Source organism: Moschus berezovskii, chromosome 9 (genome assembly GCF_049115385.1).
Source record: "Moschus berezovskii isolate FMDL1 chromosome 9, NW_MosBer_1.0, whole genome shotgun sequence".
Lineage (NCBI taxonomy): Eukaryota > Metazoa > Chordata > Mammalia > Artiodactyla > Moschidae > Moschus > Moschus berezovskii.
In genome coordinates this window covers 27473504-27493248 of record NC_142468.1, presented here as the reverse complement: position 1 = coordinate 27493248, position 19745 = coordinate 27473504, and the positions used below count along the sequence as shown (strand labels likewise).

General features: G+C 38.2%; 1 protein-coding gene across 6 annotated transcripts in view; it reads left to right on the top strand.

The window, feature by feature from the left end:
* Nucleotides 1-19745, top strand: part of SYNE2 (spectrin repeat containing nuclear envelope protein 2) — a 330412-nt gene that overhangs the window by 41107 nt on the left and 269560 nt on the right. For all 6 annotated transcript variants that reach the window (XM_055435962.2, XM_055435961.2, XM_055435957.2 and 3 more), the window contains exon 2: nucleotides 12912-13040. In XM_055435962.2, coding sequence (XP_055291937.2) covers nucleotides 12962-13040 — 79 coding nt within the window. In that variant the 5' untranslated portion in view covers nucleotides 12912-12961. The remainder of the gene's footprint in view (nucleotides 1-12911; nucleotides 13041-19745) is intronic.

Sequence of the window (19745 nt, the reverse complement as noted above, 5' to 3'; positions counted from 1 at the left end):
CCCAGCGTGTTTCTGTTTTTTTTACCATATACGGTATATGTGTGTTTATAATTCACATGAAGTACATAAATGGCTTCATAGTGTATCAGTCCTTTTGCACTTTTTCTGCCCCTGCCCCTCAACATTTTAGATTTTTAAAAAGCTTTTTATTTTGTATTGGAGTATAGCCAATTAACAAATGTTGTAATATTATTAGTTTCAGGTGAACAACGAAGGGATTCAGCCATACATCATTCTCCCCCAAACTCCCTTCCCATCCAGGCTGCCACATAACATTGAGCAGAGTTCCAAGTGCTATGCAGTAGGTCTTCAACATTTTCGTTTTGATGTATATAACCTTGCTGATACTGGTCATTCATTTTAGCTTTGGAATAGTCTTTCCTTGTATGAATCAACTATAGTTTATCCACTTTCCTACTGATGGGATTCAACTGTTTCCACTTTTTCTGTTATACGTAGTTCTTCCATGAACCTTCTTGAAGATAAGTCCTTGTGTCTGTGTGCAATTTTAGAGCATTTTTTAACTGGCAGAGGTTGATTTAGTCACTGGTCGTTGCTCCTCTTATCTCAGCATTAGTCAGATGCTGTGTGCTCCTGGGACATCCTTGCACCCAAATTACGTTTGGGTCCATTTGCAGCCAGTGCTGATCCAGTCTCCGGGCATCTTCAGTGCCCTCCAACTTCTTGTCTGTCTCTGCTTGGTTTGCTCACGTTCTCTACTAGGGCCTGTTCTAAGCACCTTTCATTTCTCAAGAATCCTAGGCCACCCTAGCTCCCTCACACCCAAGAGATAAACTGACTTCTTGTTTTCCTGAGAAAAATGAGGTCATGTGCTGAGAGCTCGCTCGATCCTTCTCTTCCAGACTTCTCAGCATTTCTACTTAGAAGAATTTTCTGTGCAAATCACAAGTTCTTTGTGAAATGAATGGAGGTAGGAGTTTTTACAAAGGTTTCTCAGACCCCAGATTGGAGCTCTGTCTTAGGAGGAGTTGCACCATCTTCAAAATCGCTAATTCAAATACCCTCTGCCATCAGCCTCCAATTCTTCTAGCTTCATGCCCGAAGTGAGAACCTCACTGAGACGGTTCTTTGGTTTCCGAGACACCAGTCTGTGCTCCTTCCTCTGTCTTCACGTCCCCTCTTTCTATTTCACCCTCCCTGTGGCGCCCACCCTGGCCCTCTCTTCCAGAGCCCCACTTTTTCCTGCTCAGACCTGCTGCGTGGCAGTCATCCTGGGAACTTCCCTTTATTCTTTCTCTGTTCGGTATCTACTCTGTTTTTCTCATGTTTTCTTTAGTTTTCTATTTTGTTGGAACACTTCCCTTCCTCTTTCTCATTTTGCTTTCTTATTCTGTTGGAGTAACCTTTTCTAGCAGCTTTCTAAGAGCCAGAGCATAGGAAATAGTTTTTGGAGCCTTGCATGTCAAGAAATGATTGTTTTCTACCTTAACATTTAATTAAAACTTTAGCTGGATATAGACTATACGTTGAAAATAACTTCCTATCTGATTTCTAAAAATTGTGGTAATACACGTAACAAAATTTACCCATTTAACTATTTTTAGGTGTATAGTTTGGTGGTATTAAGTCCATTCATATTGTTCTGTAACAACCATTACCACCATCCATTTCCAGAACTCTTTATCTTGCAAAACTGAAAGGCTATACCTATTAAACAATGGGTTAGCTAAGTTTAATTAAAAGTTAATTAAAACAATTAACATCTCCATCCCCCTCCCCCAACCTCTGGCAACCAGTATTCTATTTATGTATCTATGAATATGAGTACTGTAGAGACTTCATAAAGTGGAATTATACAGTATTTGTCTTTTTGTTACTGGCTTATTACACTTAACATGATGTTCTCAAGTTTGCTGTGATGTTGTAGTATGTGTCAGAATTTCTTTCTTAAAGTTGAATAATAGTCTGTTGTATATACAGGCCACATTTTGTTTATCCATTCACCCATGTATGAACACTTGTGTTTCTTCTACCTTTTACCTATTGTGAATAATGCTGCTGTGAGTGTGAGTGTAAAAAAAAAAAAATCTCTTTTGAGATTGTGCTTTCAATTCTTTAGTGTATGTACTGAGAAGTGGAATTGCTGGATCATCACCTGGTAATTCTATTTTTAATTTTTTAAGGAAGTGCCATATTGTTTTCCATAGCAGCTGCACTGTTTTTACATTCCTGCCAAGGGTTCCAATTTCTCCACATTCTTGCTAACAGTTGCTATTTTTTCTTTTTTTTTCTTTTTGATAGTAGCCATCCTAATGGATTTGAGGTGGTATCTCATTGTAGTTTCGGTTTATACTTCCCTTATGATTAATGATGTTGTGCTCAAGACTGCTGCCCATTTTAATTGGGTTGTTCACTTTGTTGTTGTTGAGTTGGGGGAGTTCTTTATATATTATGGATGTGAATTTCTTATCAGGTATATAATTTGCAAATATTTTCTCCCATTCCATGGGTTGCCTTTTTACTCTGTTAATTGTGTCCTTTGAGGAACAGAAATTTTAAATTATATTGTAGTTGAATTTATTTTTTCTTTTGGTTGTGCTTTTGGAGTCATATCCAAGGAATCATTGTGAAATCCAATGTCATTAAGCTTTTGCTCAATGTTTTTTTTTTTATAATTTTATTTATGTGTGTCCTTATGACTGTTCTGGGTCTTTGCTGCTCCACAGGCTTTTCTCTAGTTGCAGCAAGCAGGAGCTGTTCTCCAGTTGTGGTGCACAGGCTTCTCACTGCGGCGGCTTCTGTTGAGGAGCTCAGGCTCTAGGATGTGTGGTCTTCAGTAGTTGAGACACGTGGGCTCAGTAGTTGCGATTCCCTGGGCTCTAGAACACAGGCGCAGTAGTTGTGGTGTATGGGTTTAGTTGCTCCGCAGCATGTGGGCTCTTCCCAGATCAGGGATCAAACCCTTGTCTCCTGCATTGGCAGCCGGATTCTTTACTGCTGAGTCCCAAGGGAAGCCCCTGCCCTGTGTGTTTTTTTTCCTACAAGTTTTATAGTTTAAGCTCTTACATTTAGATTTTCTCAGAATTTTTAAGATGTTTCTCACTGACTTCTGTTGTCCAGTATGACTTATACAGAGTCTGATGCTCTTCCAATTCTTTTTCCTCGGTGTATGGTCTCGTTTTTATACTCTGGGAATTTCTTTACTCTTACTATTCTGAAATTTTGCAACCATGTGTTTTGCTGAGAATCTTAAAAAATTATTTTGTTGGCCACTCATTGTGCTTTTATAATACTTCTTTAGCTCTAGAAAATCTTGCATTACTTCTTTGATAATTTGCTTCCTCTGTTTTCTTATTTGGATATTAGAGCCACTGGATATTTGGATATTGGCCCTTTAAATTTTCCATTTTTTTTCCTTCTATTTTTCTTCCATTTGTTTATCGGAGATGTCCTTATTTAATTTTCTAACCCTTTTATTGATCTTTTAAAATACACCACTTAAATTTTTTTTCATAGTACACTGTACCTGTCTTATTGTCTTGCCAAACTCCATCTTCCTGGTCTGAGTTGATCCTGTTGACTGAGTTTCCCCTGGGACATGAAACATTTACTTTAAAAAAAAAGGGAGTATGCACAGTCACCTGGATTCAGAACCGATGTCTGATGTACATCTGATATTTCAAACCTGGAAATTTTGCTTTGCCCTCAAACCTGCTCCATCCGCAGCCTTTTCTGTCTGGCTCAACCCATGGCCTCTCCATCCTTTCTGTTGCCTAGGTCAAAAACTTAGGAGTCAATTTTTATTCTTCTCTTTCTCTCACATGTGACACCAAATCAATCAGAAAACCTTGTTGGCACCATCTTCCACATTTACTTGGAACCTGACCACTTACTCCTTCTATTCATACAGCCCTAGTCTTAGCCATCATCATCTGGATTACTGTAATAACCTTTTCCTCCCAGCATTTTAATATGAAAATTATAAAATATCCAAAAATTTGAGAGTTTTATATAAATAGCCAAATTCTTAATTCCTAGATTCCACCTTTAACATTTTACCACGCTTGTGCTTTCCTTTATTATCAATCTTTGCCTTCCTCTGCCCGCCCATTCTGATAATCTTCTCATTAGTCTCCCTGCTTCATTCCTTGTCCCATGTTTTGTTTCCACACATCAATCCAAATGATCGTTTAAGTCCAGTTGTTTCTCTTCTCTACTCGGAACTCTGCTATGGCTGCGCATTTCACTCTTACTAACTCTGAGGTCTTTTGATCCTAAAAAGGAAAATTGCCGTGGTAATTTTCAGATTCCTATGGAATTATGAATTCATTCTGAGTTTCTGTGTGGTATTGCCATTTCTTTCACTGACAATGGAATTGATTTTTCTCTTTTGGAGGAAATAGAACAAACGGTAGTGCTTGTTCAGAGGACTTCGATTAAAATCTTTATGCATTCATTCCTGCCAAAGTAGTTTTCTTGCATTTTGCTTTCCATTTCAGCGTATGTGTAGGTGTGAGTGTTATAAGCAGGACTAAGTCTAATTTCACAAGGGCTTTCCAAAATTAGTTTTGTCTAACAGAATATGCTTTTGCTTTGATATTGTTAAAAATCAATGGTTAAAGAAAGAGCTAGTGAAATGTATTAGTATGCAGAACAGAACTTTAAAATACATCTCTTGTTATGTAGTGCATTTCATGTGAAGGAGAAAAATGGAAGAAATGTTGATTCTGTTTGTAACCGATATTGATAGCTTTTATAAGCTTTAAAATAAAGTTCATTTTATGGTGTCATTTCTAAAAAAATTCAATTACCATTTTCATTTTTTCTTTCCTACACTTGCTCGTTCTTCCAGGTTCCTCTTTTGTGTTTGTTTTGGTCTCTCTCTTTCATTCACGGAGGCTCTCCTTAAATGTCTGGTAATCTTTGACAATACAATCATTCAGGAATGAAGAAAGAAAAGCCAGTTAGTGGAGAATCATACTAGGGTGATGGAACTGACTTTCCTATTGAGGAACCCAAAATATCAGTCTCTAGAGGTCTTTTCTAAGGGCTTTACTTTCTCCAGAAAAGGATCCTCTGAAATCCCACCTGTGGGTAGAGCAAGTGGTTTGGGGAGCAGGTCCATTTACCACTGCTCCTGAAGTAGGTGGGGTTGGTGAGGGCTTGGAGCCCTGCTGTTGCTGGGTATACTTGTCTGAAATCTTGCTACCAGTCTTGATGTTCAACACACTCAGTTCCATTCATTTTCAGGCCTGTGTTTTCATCTTCAACTTCTGCAGTATCTCATTACCAATCCTAGACTTCTTTCAGTTCAGTTCAGTTCAGTCGCTCAGTCGTGTCCGACTCTCCGCGACCCCATGAATCACAGCACGCCAGGCCTCCCTGTCCATCACCAACTCCGGGAGTTCACTCAAACTCATGTCCACAGAGTCGGTGATGCCATCCAGCCATCTCATTCTCTGTCGTCCCCTTCTCCTCCCGCCCTCAACCTTTCCCAGCATCAGAGTCTTTTCCAGTGAGTCAACTCGTCGCATGAGGTGGCCAAAGTATTGCAGTTTCAGCTTTAGCATCAGCAGGATGCTTCAAATATACAGGTGGAGAAGCTAGAGTTAATACAAAAGCCAGGAATCTTTGGCAGCAATTTAGGAACAAAGTAATGGGGTCGGGCTTCCCTGGTGGCTCAGATGGTAAAGAATCAGTCTGCAGTGTGGGAAACTTGGGTTCGATCCCTTGGTTGGAAATATCCCCTGTAAGAGGAAATGGCAACCCACTCCAGTATTCTTGCCTGGAGAATCCCAATGGACAGAGGAGCCTGGTGGACTACAGTCCATGGGGTTGCAAAGAATTCTAAAACATGACTGAGCGACTAAGCACAGCACAATGGGATCGGGGGCAGAGGTGATGGCAAAAAGAATGAATATGTATGTATATATATATATATATATATATGAAAAAACCCCAAACCACTGCCAGTACTTAAAACTTAAAGATCTCTCCAGGTTTTTTGGGAGACATGTTATGGTAGTAACAAAGGCAGGGAACTTTTGCTGGGGGGATAAGGAGCTTTAAAAACTGGATTGTGGAGTACTAGGGCAGAATTTCTAGGTTAAAATAGGCCGATAAAAATGAAAAACAATTACTTTCTGAATGCATGCTTCCTAGATCTGTGCTGATTTCACACATCAGGTTTTATAGCATTGGAGGTTTTTATCCTGAAGTTTTTTTACTCTTCATTTTTATATTGTCATTAGCTTTTAATTTTTACTGCCAATTAAGAAATGGGCTAATCTGGATAAAGTCACTTCCTGAATTGTAGTAAATACTGTTTAAATACTGTAGTACATCTACCATAGTAAGCACTTAGTAGATGTTAGTTACTACTGTAGTTTTTAGTTTCATGTGCTTCACTGAAATCCAATAGGTAAAATGTGTATTATTCCCTTTCTGTAGCAGTGGACACTGCAGTTCAGAGCATTTGGGACTTGGTTGGGGCTTCCCTGGTGACTCAGCTGGTAAAGAATCAGCCTGCAGTGTGTGAATGTGGGTCTGATCCCTAGGATGGAAAGATCCCCTGGAGAAGGGAAAAGCTACCCACTCTAGTATTCTGGCCTGGAGAATTCCATGGACTGTATAGTCCATGGGGTCGCAAAGAGTCGGACATGACTGAGCAACTTTCATAAGGCCAACAGAAGTTTCTTAGGAAAGTGGCTGCATTCGCTCAGAGTGCTGTTATCCTGGTGGAAGTGGGTGGTTTAGCAGCACACTTGGTATTGGCTGGTGAGTGACACTGCTTTCACTCCAGTACTATTGCCTAGAAAATCCCATGGATGGAGGAGCCTGGTAGGCTGCAGTCCGTGGGGTCGCTAAGGGTTGGACATGACTGAGCGACTTCACTTTCACTTTTCACTTTCACACATTGGAGAAGGAAATGGCCACCCACTCCAGTGTTCTTGCCTGGAGAATCCCAGGGACGGGGGAGCCTGCTGGGCTTCCGTCTAAGGGGTCACACAGAGTCGGACACGACTGAAGTGACTTAGCAGCAGCAGCAGCAGCAATATCATATCCAGAGAACTGCTACATGTTTGTTTTCCAAAAGTGTGGTGGATAATTAAGATTGATTATTCTCGCATTTTGTGCTGGTCATTAGAAAAATAGTATCTGAAAGCAGAGGGGAGAGTGGACCTTAAAAATCAATGGATCTGGTAATTTACATCAATTGCTTCTGGTCAAATAAAGATGAAAAGATAAGTAATAACAATTAGGAAAAGTTAATGGGAAAAAGATGAAGAAACTTATTGCAAATATGTCATCAACTTTTCTTCTGTGAGCTTGTAGGCAGACTGGAGTTAATAATTGTCAGTTGCTAGGACAAGCTCAATATCTTAACTGACAAAAGGCAGATCCTTTACAATTCCTAGCTGGACCATAAATAACATGGTGCAGCTGAAAGAACAGAAAAAAGAACAGGGAGGTACCCCAGGGAAAATGTTGACATCTAAACCACTCTGTTAAAAACTACCTACATGTACTTAACATGTGCTGCTATGGTACGTACACTTTCCGATCAAATTTTGAAGATGACATAGAAGTCCCTTTCTCCCCATTGACAGTGCTTTTTTCAGTGTTGTTAGAACAGCAGGGCTCATTAGCAAACTATGTAATAATGAAAATGAAGCCTCTTGAGCTACCAAAATGACTTTTAGCAATCCTTTCTACAAATTTCTGACAAACTCAAGAGTTTTTCTAATATTTCATTTGTGTCAAGAGAGTATTTTTCTCATTATGAAGCTATAGATATACAGTTTTCATAGCAAATGAATTGGAGAACTGACCCTGAACTAAGTAATACCTTATTCCTCACTTGTCATTTCATCAAAATAAAAGTGTTTTTCTTACTGCAGCAGAAATAGGCATTCATCATTAGAAAATTTTAAAATGCAGATAAGTGAAAGGAAGAAAATATTTAATAAAAATCACTAATAATTCCATCAATTAGAAATGATTTCTATTCAGATTTCACTTTTGAGTTGTAAAAATTCTAATCATAATAATCCAAAGTAAATGCCAAGATTTCTCTTAAAAAAGGAAATGCTCTAGTGTTTTGAGGTTTTAGAGATACCGGATGCATATTAAGATACATTGCATAAGCAAACCACAGTCATTTCAAAATATTTTATGCTATTTATAAAAGCACATGCATTAATTTACATGGATTTAAAAAATACAGTTTCGCGTGTTTCTACTTAATCTTTGAGTCTTTAATGCCACTACATGAATTCTTTACCTAATCTCTTGTGTGTCCCTGAAAATGATTCATTATTTTCCTTCTGAACCCTGATGCTACATAATTGTAACCTTTATTTGAAAAGGAAAAGTAAGGCCATGAGGACTGCATGGAGAGAGACCGCATTTGTCTTGTAATCTCACCTATGAAGGCAGCCTTTGTGCTCCGCACGGGCAAGTCAGAAGGCAAATGACAGGATGGCCCTCAGGATTTTGACTGATAGACACTTATGACTCATTGAATACCTGGCCCAGCCTCATTCCTCTTTCTGCTTTCCCTTTCTCATACTCTGTCTAGCTTCTCAATTTGGATCGGAGACATCTCTCAAAGCTTTTCTTCTCTATTCTGTTCCAGTTTTTCATGAGTCCCATTTAGTAAGTATATTCCTCTCTGGAGATATTAACTGTTTCTCACCCAAAACAATTACGTTGGAATTGTCTTCACACCTTGTCTTCAGTCAGGTTCTCCTGACCTCTGTAGCATGTTTTGATAAATAATTGTACTGAAAAGATATTTGGATCTGTAATCTAACACTTGTAATTGATTCCATTTTCATAGCTTGGTTTTACTTTTTTCTAAAATTTTTTTGGCTGCACCCCAGCTTGTGGGATCATAGTTCCCCAACCACAGGCCCTTGTACTCCAACCCAGGCCCTTGGCAGTGAGAGCATGGAGTCTTAACCACTGAACCACCAGGAAGTTCCCTGGTTTTACTTTTTATTTACATTTTTTAGAAACTCTAGAAAAATTCATAAAAATTATTACATTTTACTGACTTGTTCATTAATAAATTTTCACTGTTAAAAACAGAAATGTCTGAGACAAATAGTTATTTTTAAGGTCTATACTTTCTTTTTACAAATACTATTTTTTCCTACGACTTTAAGATAGAAAACAGTGGACCCTACATGCCAGTCTAGCACAGGAACATTTTCTTGATTCTCTGGTTATCAATTTGCTGTCTGTGGTTCTGTTTTTTCTCCTACATTTGATATTTCATATTTATTTAATATTGAATGGCAATGAGTAGCTTTTAGAGACATTCTTATTAATACCCCTATATTATCCTAATAATGCTTACAGGACTATTTGGAGTGAGGTGCTGTTTTATCGTAAGTACACTGCTGGTATCACATCTGTCTCCAGATTCACATGATGGGACGTGCCCTCTCCTTTGCTTCCATAGCACCTTCTACATATATTTCTTAGAAGATTTCTTTCAATATGTGTTCATTTGTCATTCTCAAAAGATTGAATTCCTTAAGAGCAGTGCATAGCATATATAAATGCTAGCTGAGTAAGTGAAAGAAGGAATTAATGAAATGTAGACTCTTGAGAGTCCCTTGGACTGCAAGGCGATCCAACCAGTCCATTCTAAAGGAGATCAATCCTGGGTGTTCATTGGAAGGACTGATGCTAAAGCTGAAACTCCAGTACTTTGGCCATCTCATGCGACGAGTTGACTCACTGGAAAAGAGTCTGATGCTGGGAGGGATTGGGGGTGGGTGGAGACGGGGACGACAGAGAATGAGATGGCTGGATGGCATCACCGACTTGATGGACATGAGTTTGAGTGAACTCCGGGAGTTGGTGATGGACAGGGAGGCCTGGCGTGCTGTGATTCATGGGGTCACAAAGAGTCGGACACGACTGAGCAACTGAACTGAATCCTGTGCTTATAGTGGTGGGATAGGTAACATGTTCGTGAAAATGGTGATATCTGTTTGAGTTGAGCAGAAAGTATTGTTGAGCTGCATATTTTCTGCCCAGATTTTACACTTGCTTAATTATGTTGCAGACTTCCTGGTGGCTCAGTAGTAAATAGTCCACCAGCCAAGTATGAGAACACGGGTTCTATCCCTGGGTTGGGAAGATCCCCTGGAGAATGAAATGGCAAGCCACTCCCCTATTCTTGCCTGGAGAATCCCATGGACAGAGGAGCCTGACAGGCTGTAGTCCATGGGGTCTCAGGAGAGTCAGACATGACTTAGTGACTAAACAGCAACAACAATTATGTTGCATTTGAAGAGCTGTATGGGGGATTCCCTGGTGGCTCGGTGGTGAAGAATCCGCCTGACAATGTAGGATACACATTAATAATAATAATAATAATAAATAAAGAGTTGTGTAGGGCAAGTAGAAGGAGAAGGCAATGGCAAGCCACTCCAGTACTCTTGCCTAGAAAATCCCATGGATGGAGGAGCCTGGTAGGCTGCAGTCTGTGGGGTCGCTAAGGGTCGGACACGACCGAGCGACTTCACTTTCACACATTGGAGAAGGAAATGGCAACCCACTCCAGTGTTCTTGCCTGGAGAATCCCAGGGACGGGGGAGCCTGGTGGGCTTCCGTCTGAGGGGTCACACAGAGTCGGACACGACTGAAGTGACTTAGCAGCAGTAGCAGTAGCAGAGTCTCATTAGAAAAGACCCTGATGCTGGGAAAGATTGAAAGCAAAAGAAGAGAGAAGCAGAGGATGAGATGGTTAGATAGCATCACCGACTCAGTCGTCATGAATCTAAGCAAGCTCTGGGAGATAGTGAAGGACAGGGAAGCCTGGTGTGCTGCAGTCCACGGTGTCACAAACAGTTGGACACGACTTAGCGATTGAACAACAACAAAGCTAGCTCTCTGAGGTACCAGCTGTTTTAGCTAAGAGCATGAACTCTGAAACCAAAACCACATGGATTCAAATCTCAACTTCATCACTCAGTACTGTATGTCCACAGACAAGGCTTCCCTGGTAGCTCAGCTGGTAAAGAATCCACATGCAGTGTGGGAGCCCTGGGTTCGATCCCTGGGTTGGGAAGGTATGTTTATGACATTTGTGCATCTCAGTTTTGTCATTTCAAATATGGGGTAATTACAGTACCTAACTCATACAGTTGTGCTTAGAACAGTATCTCTATATAGTAAGTGCTGTATAAGTGTTTGCTACTATTGCTATCGTCCTTTTATTTAATAGCCCTGGCATGGAATAGCAGGTCCCATTAGGAAATTGATTCTGAAATTCAGGTTTTCTGCTGTCATCATGAAGAAATATTTTCTTTTCACTTTGGGTTCAGGAGCTCTCGGTATGGAAAGAGGCAATGGTGGTCTTCAGTACATCAAAACCTGAGGACATTTGTACCTTTATCAATCATCAGGCTGCACAGACTGGCCAGAACTAACAAGGAGCTTTTTATTTCAATCAGAATTGTATCAACTTAGCATAGGAACAATGTTACCTCAGGGAGATTCTGATTCATCTTACTTCTGAGGATAAAACAAATTAATTATTAATTAATAAGCATAGTTTATTTGGTAGGTAAAAATCTTTAACAACAGTGCTCCATGGGAGAGATGATAAAGGAGTTTTAGATGATAAACAGAATAGGAAGGTAGGATTGAAAGATTTTTGAAGTCTGGCTCTACTGTTAGATATTTAATGATTTTTGTTCTTGTCATTTTGAAAAAGTGGTCTATTAGATATGATTGATTGTATCCAGCTCTTGGCCTCAGGTTTATTTATTTTTTAGTTCCCCTCCTCAACATTTTATTTTGAAGAATTTCTAATTTACAGCAATGTTGAAATATTTAACAGTGAGTGAGTACTCATGTATTAAACACAGAGATTCTGCCGTTATTGGTTTTCTGTACTTTGTTGATCACGTATCTGTACACTTACCCATTCCCCTTTCCATCCCTGATACATTTTGTGTTCTTGTATATTTGGTTAGGTTTATTTTGATAAGAAAGTCATCATCTGAATGGGAGAGTTAAATGATTTATTCTCAGCCCCCAGGGTAGTAATAGTAGCATACACATACACGAAGCAGTACTTTAAAAAAGTTGATGGTAAGCATTACTCTTACTGGAAGGATTTCTTAAGGGTCAAAGTGGGGGTAGCTTAAGAAATGTGAGAGCAATTGAGAGTGAAAGTCGCTTAGTCATGTCCGACTCTTTGCGACCCCATAGACTATACAGTCCGTGGAATTCTCCAGGCCAGAATACTGGAGTGGGTAGCCTTTCCCTTCTCCAAGGGATCTTCCCAACCCAGGGATCGAACCCAGGTCTCCTGCACTACAGGCATATTCTTTACCAGTTGAGCTACAAGAGAAACCCAAGAATACTGGAGAAAAAAAAGGACTTGGGAAAATAATTCGATATAATAGATAACCCATGAAAACATTCTTTTGCATACAGTATTTTTAGTTTCACTTTGCAAACTACACAGACCCTATTGTTATTGTTTCCAGTAAATGACAACCATCATGGAGCAGAAAAGGAAGTAAGTTAAATAAAAACTATTAAAGAAAATCCCTGTAGGTGGAGGCTAATAATATAATACAAGGACCTAAGATATCAGTTTGTGTCAGCTTTACATCCTCTGGACAACTTAAGGAATATAATTGTGTAGCTTTCCTTTTCACTGCTAGTACAGAATCCACACTGTGGAGTTCTGCCTGCAACTCTGAAGGGCCTGAATAGGTCATAGGGCAAAGTCTGGATTATGATTCAGAAAAGAAGGCGTAGTCACTTTGTTCCTCATGAACTGAGTAAGCAAACACTCACTAGAAAGCTGTGATTCTTTTGAGGGTGATTTCTGGTTGCTGCTTTCTGGCAGTGCATGTTTACTGGAAATGCAGAGCTGCAGAGTACTAATGAGCATTTATCCCTTCTATTTTTAGTTCGCTTCTTTAACTGAGATGGACATGATATAATCTCACTGAGTCAAAGGATGGCATCTAGTCCTGTGCTTCCCACCGAAGACCAACAGGTTTCCTTGGGCATTGATGATCTCCATTTTTCATTGCAAGGTAATTAAGATTGGTTGGGGTAACCCCATGGCCACTACGCAAACCTCACTGTCATCTGTTCACAAATTGTATGGCTTTCTGTCTCTATTGTAAAATCTATACATGTTGTGTTGGTCGCTCAGTCGTGTCTGACTCTTTGCAACCTCATGGACTGTAGCCTGCCAGCTTCTCTGTCCATAGAAGTCTCTAGGCAAGAATACTAGAATGCATTGCCATTCCCTTCTCCAGGGGGTCTTCCTGACCCAATGATCAAACCCTGGTTTCCTTCATTGCAGGCGGATTCTTTACCGTCTGAGCCACCAGGGAAGCCCAAAATGTATACATATGTCTGTATTTTTCCATTTGTAGAAGCTTTAAGTATACTTCAGTATCTTTATTGGTATCTCAGCTGCTTAGGAAAATAAGGAATACCTGAAAGGAATTTGGCATTTTGGTTTTTTACTCTTCAGTGCATGTGTTTTTTTGCAATGAAAATTAAATAGTTAATCATCGTTCACTTGTCATTGTTTCCACTTATTTTACATTTTTTTGTAAATCTTCTTTTAAATGTAATATGCTATTTTTGTCCTAATAAAAAGGAATAACAGTAATACTAAAAGTGAATGAACTTTCAGTCACATGAATTATATGTGAATTTATGTGAGTACTATCTGTATTTTTTTTAATGCTTCTTGGCAATCTTTGTTATGTATTTTGAAAATTCATTAATCACTAGACTCTACCTTTGTTGCAAATCTTGGATCTGAGTACAGTTAGCTAGTGTAGAAAAAATAAGGCTATAGCAAGTCTTTGGAAATATTTATGTAACTCTGTGTTTTAAAGTAGTATAAAGATTATTGACAGTATTACGTAACATTCTTAGAATGTTACTTAGAAGCTGTAGCCACAGGTTTGAGTCACTTGTTTTTTAAAATTTTAAATTTATTATTCAAAAATTGAAATATAATAGACATACAACAATGTACCAGTTTCAGGTGTACAATATAACAAAATTCAATATTTGTTTACCTTGTGAAATAATCACCAAAATAAGTCTAATTAACATCTGTCATCGTACATAGTTGCAGAATTTTGTTCTTGTGATGAGGACTTTTAAGATTTACTCTCTTAGCAACTTTTAAATATATAAAATAGAGTATGCTTTGCATTATATTTATTTGAATCATGTATGAAAAAGTCCCCGAAAGACTTTCCTTTGATATCTCTTTTTAATTAAAAATGTGTTTTGAATGATTACCTTCTTGACTTTAGGGGTCAGTGGCTTTTAAAAATAAACACCATATAATTTGTATAGATTCAGAAACATAATATGTTGAGTACTTAAAGTAAGAATTTTTAAAAGCCTCAGTAAGTACATTTTTTTATGGTGTTATATACTCTTCATCAGTAGTTGGAATCAATTTTTCATTTATCTGAAAAAACCCAATGTTCTTGTTTGTTTCTGATGTTTTGGTTGCATGTGAATAACAATAACTCATGTGACCTAAAACATGTCAGGAAGACAGTGCATCAATAAATGGTCAGGTAAATCCAGTTTCTTTCTTTTTCCTGAATCAATTGATCCTGATATTTATTTATTTATTTTTCCTTCTGGTTTTATTGAGATATAATTGATGTACAGCCCTGTATGAGTTGAGGGTGTACAGCCTAATGATTTGACTTACATATATCATGAAATGAATATCACAGGTTAGTGAACATCCATCATCTCATATAGATGCAAAATCAAAGAAATAGAAATTTAGTTCTATTTGATGAGAACACTTAGAATTTACTCTGTTAACAATTTTCATATGTACCACAGAATAGTGTTAGTTTATCATGTACTTTATACCTCTGATACTTATTTATCTTGACTGTAACTAGACTTAATTTGTGGTCCTTTTGAAACTTATAGAAATATTTAATCACTATGTTATGTAACAGGAGCTAATATAGTGTTGGAAGTCAATAAAACTTCAAAAACAACCAATCAAACATACAAAGTCATAGGAAAAGATCAGACTTGTTACCAGGTGTGGCAGTGGTGGTGGAATTGGCTGAAAGCAGTCACAAGGTGCGGACTTCTAAAGGTAAACCTAATTTCAAATGCTGGCTCTGACACTTACCAGTTCTTTGAGCTTAGATAAGAGACTATCTTTTTTGAATCTCAGTTTCCTCGTATTTAGAATATGGGTGATAATGCCTTTCTTGCCTCTATTTGAGGATGAACATTATGCAGGCTTAGCACAGTGCCTGCCAGATACAGAGTAGGAACTCAGTAACTGCATCATAATTTCTGTGTATATATTGCAGTTAAAGTCTTTGTTCCAAAGGATTTTTGTCCAGGAGCACAAGGCTAGAGTAGAAACTGTGTGCTAGACAGGAAAAAATTGTAAACCAGAAGCCTGGTTTTCATTGACTTGTGTTTTGTTTTGTTTTGACATTTCTATTCAACTCCGGGAAATAGTGGAGGTCAGAGGAGCCTGGTGTGCTGCAGTCTGTGGGCTCACAAAGAGTCGGACATGACTTAGTGACTGAACAGCAACAGCAATTCAATGGCTTCGCATCATACGTACAATAAAATCTAAACTTCTTGGTGTTGCTCACACATGCTGTTTGCTGTGCACCTTTCCCTGTGCCCTCATCTCCTACAAGCGCCCTGTTCTCCAGTCCCACAGTCCCCTGAGGAGTTGTACCCTCACCACGCCACCCACTGCTCGTGTGCTTTTGTTAAGGTGGTTGTCGCTCCCCTGCCATCTCCTCCCACAAGAGTCCAGCTCATCCAGTCCTGCTATGTCCCTGTCCATCCCCAACTTAGCCAGACTCAGCCTCCTCTACAAGACCCACTCTTCCTCTGGCTAAGATTTACGCTTCTCTTTTCTCCCATAGCACCTGCTTTAGCACTTATAATAGTGTTCATATCATAAGTGTTGTATTTAAAAATGCTTTCTTCCCCACTGCAGAGTTTTATGTAGTAGCATGCTCTAGCTTACACAGCACCCTTTCGTACATTATCTCATTAGATCCTCACACCCACATTGTAAGGTAGATATTTTATCTTCAAGATACAGGGCAGGAAGCTGTGGCTCACAAAGGTGGAATTACTCTCCCAGGGTCACACAGCTAGTGAGCAGCAGAGCTAGATTTTGACCTGGAGGATAGCTCTCTTTCCACTGCACCACACCCATTCTGACACAGTTCAGAGAACAATCTGAAAGAGGGAATTTCCCTAACAACTTTCTTTGGAAAGTGCACATAAATCTTAGCTTTATTTTAGTCAACCCGTAGCAAACTTTTGTTTTAAAAATTTTTACAGCCATCTTTCACATCCTGAATATGGATGGGCATTTTTAAGTAATATTAATCTTAGGTTCACAAATAGCTCAAAATAATTAACAAATTACTGGTAAATGAGTGTTTCCTATAGCATGTTTTTAATAATATTTGGTTATTACAGTTTGCTGTACAATAGGAGATGAGTGTGGGCTGTTTGGCAGTGGAAATGTGATATACATGTACTGCCAGTGTGAATGATTTGCCTTCATGGTCTCTTCAGAGGAATTTGGAGCTGGGTATATTGCTCTATAAGGGGAGAGGTGGAAAGCCAATACTATAATGTAGTTGGCTTTACATGGAACAAGAGCTGCTCACATTAGCTACGTGCCCTCAACCGAGGAGTTCCCATGACTGTAGAATGAAGGCTTAACTGTGAAATGAATGGGTTTCCCAAAGTTAAGTTCTATATTGTTATTAGCAGATTTACAATGATTCTTCTGGCCTGAATTCCTTCTTGTTGAAAGAGAGAAAGAAAGCAAGGAGGAAGAGAAGAAGGAAGGAAAGAACTTGTATGTACTTCTGACTGCAACTTTGGTTTCATTGCAGGATTGTTAGCTATGTAGACCAAAAATTGATAGATAACAGTATGAACATTAGTTACTTCCAAACTGCAGGCTGTTGGCAGTAGTCTTAAAAGCATTCAGCTCTGTCCACTTTGTAAGCCGACTTGTATTTCACAAAATTCACACGTGCTTAATGATCCTTGGAGTAACAGGAAAAAGAGATTTTATGTAAAATGAGAGGCTCAGAATGACTGCTCATAAGAAAGTTTTTTCCTCCTCATTCCAGAGCCTTTTTAAAAGGAAGAAAGAGGCCTATTTAACAATGCCTGTTTTATTTTAACCAAAAACTTACATAAGATGAGACAATTACTGCTACACCTTGCCTGCTAATAATATGCTCAAGGAAAGATTAAAATGTCTGCATTGAAATGTGGTGAATCATTGTTGATATGCTATGAAAACAGGTATCTTATGTGTGCAGGGCCAACAGGGCATCAGACCTAAGGAGTCAGGCAGTGCCTTGCTGAAATTCATAGAGCAGGACAATAAACAAGCAACTTTGGCTTTCTCTTTGTTCATCATGTGTGTGATCTTTGAGAAAATGTCTTTATGGAGGGATTTTTAAGGGTCCTTTTTGTAGAGAGAGATTTGTTTTCTCTTAGTGTAATGAGGATAACAGCATTGAAATGGTTGGATTTGGGGAGGAAAAGGAAATGGAATTTGTGAATGTGAGAATTTATGAATTTGATTAATGTAAAAAATGGAATTTAGGGCATTTTGTGCTACTATGGATGGTGCACATTTGAAATAAATTATATATATGAAAGTTCAAGCTATTTAAAATGAGAAATAAATGGCTGCTATTTGCTTAACCAAGGTTTCCATTGTAGAATTTCTTTACACCTTTCCATTGGATTTCTTACTTGGCAAAATAATAGGTTCTTCCTTCCCTTTTATCCTAAGAGAATAGTAACTACTTTTTTTTTTTTGGTCTGAAATAACACCTCTGCTAAGCTCGTCAGGTGGGAAAGTTATGTTCAGAGGATAATTCTTTAATGTATTGGGCAGATATGATTATAGAAGCAGTAAGGGGTAAAGTTGAATAATACCACCGAGTTTTCAAGTTGTATGGGATTTTCTTTGCTATTCTGCTTAATTTTGAGACCAAAGGAGGAATCCCTTCAGTAGCATTTCTGAGATGAAGATTCTGGATTGAGTTGAATTCAAGCTCAAGAAGTTTAAGGATTATGCTTTTAGGTAGCTGGTAGCTACGGGTCTTGAGAAAGAGAGGACAGGGTCCATGGTCAGAATTGTGCCTTAGGAGACTAATCTGACTTTGAGGTATGGGAAGACTTGAGAGGGATGAGAAAGTGAAGTTGGAGAAACTGACTACAGAGTTCTTCTCAGTACTCTGTGGTTAACTAAGTGGGAAGGAAATCTAACAAAGAGTGGATAAGTGTAGGGGTATGACGATTCATTTTGCTGTTCAGCAGGAAAGTAACACAACACTGTAAAACAACTGTAGTCTAATAAAAATTAAGTAAAAAATAAAAGTGTTGCAAATATCTGGATGTTGGGTAATATTGGCTTGGATTTGAGTGACAGTGGTGAGTAGGAAAGAATGGGACAGATAAGAAACGGTTAGGTGGACTCTGCAATTATAATATATAATATAATATGACTCTGCAAATATTGACTATGGATAATAAGATGGAGAAGAGCCAAAGTTAGAAGCTGAGCTGCTTGAAATAAAGCAGTAGCAACTAAAATGTCCAAAGACCTCTCTTTTGATTTAGTGTGTTCTCACTATTATAATAGCATCAAATAATAAGACCATTAAATACTATTTTATATCAGTGTGTTTAAATTGTTGTAGATAAAAGATCCTCTTTTCAAAGAAACTCTTGAGAACTTCCTATGTCATGGAAAGCTTAAAAACACAACACAGGTAGAGGACTCATTTGAAAGTCAAATTAATAGTGAGTGAAACTGACACCTGGAATTTAATACAATATTTTAAATCAACTATACGTCAAAAAAAAAAGTGAAATTGACTGACTAGGCTGACTCATCTTGTGATATTTTAAGTGGCAGCTGTGACAATTTTGAATTATTTTGGACAATTAATATATTTCATATTTAAGTTATCTTTTTAACACATAAATATGATAATTTGGGGGCCATAAAAGGACACAAGAAATTTATGTACCTGGAGCACATTATTTTGTTTTGAAAAATGAGGTAGGCCAATGATACCTCATGGGTATCATGAGGTATTAGAACAACGGTATTCAAATACAGAATATCATAATCCATTAGACAAAGGACTAGAAAGGAGTGTGTATTCTATTACCTTATGTACCTGGAGCACATTATTTTGTTTTGAAAAATGAGGTGGGCCCATGGTACCTCATTAGAACAAAGGTATTCAAATACAGAATATCATCATCCATTAGACAAAGGACTAGAAAGGAGTGTGTTTTCTATTACCTTTTCACATATGAGGAATTAACTTTCATGCAGTCCTGCTAAAATGCTAGTGGATGGTTAATCATCTGCATAAAACCACATTTAGCCAACTTATTGTGTTGTTTCAAACAGTGCTCATATGTTTTATTTAGTGCTGTTATCTCCCAGATGACATATTTTAAAAGATTGAAAAGCCCTTTGTGCCTTCTGAGTAGACATTGCTTTGTGGACTGAGCAGTGAAATGTGAGTCTCTATAGTTATTACTCTAATTTATTCATGATTTACTGAGTATCCATCTGAAGGGTGGCTTTCAATTTAAGTATAACTTTTAATATTAGAAAATATTTATGTTCATTGAGGTAGATTACAAGCATAATTATGTGATGTAATGTTGAATTTTATTCAGTTGTTCAG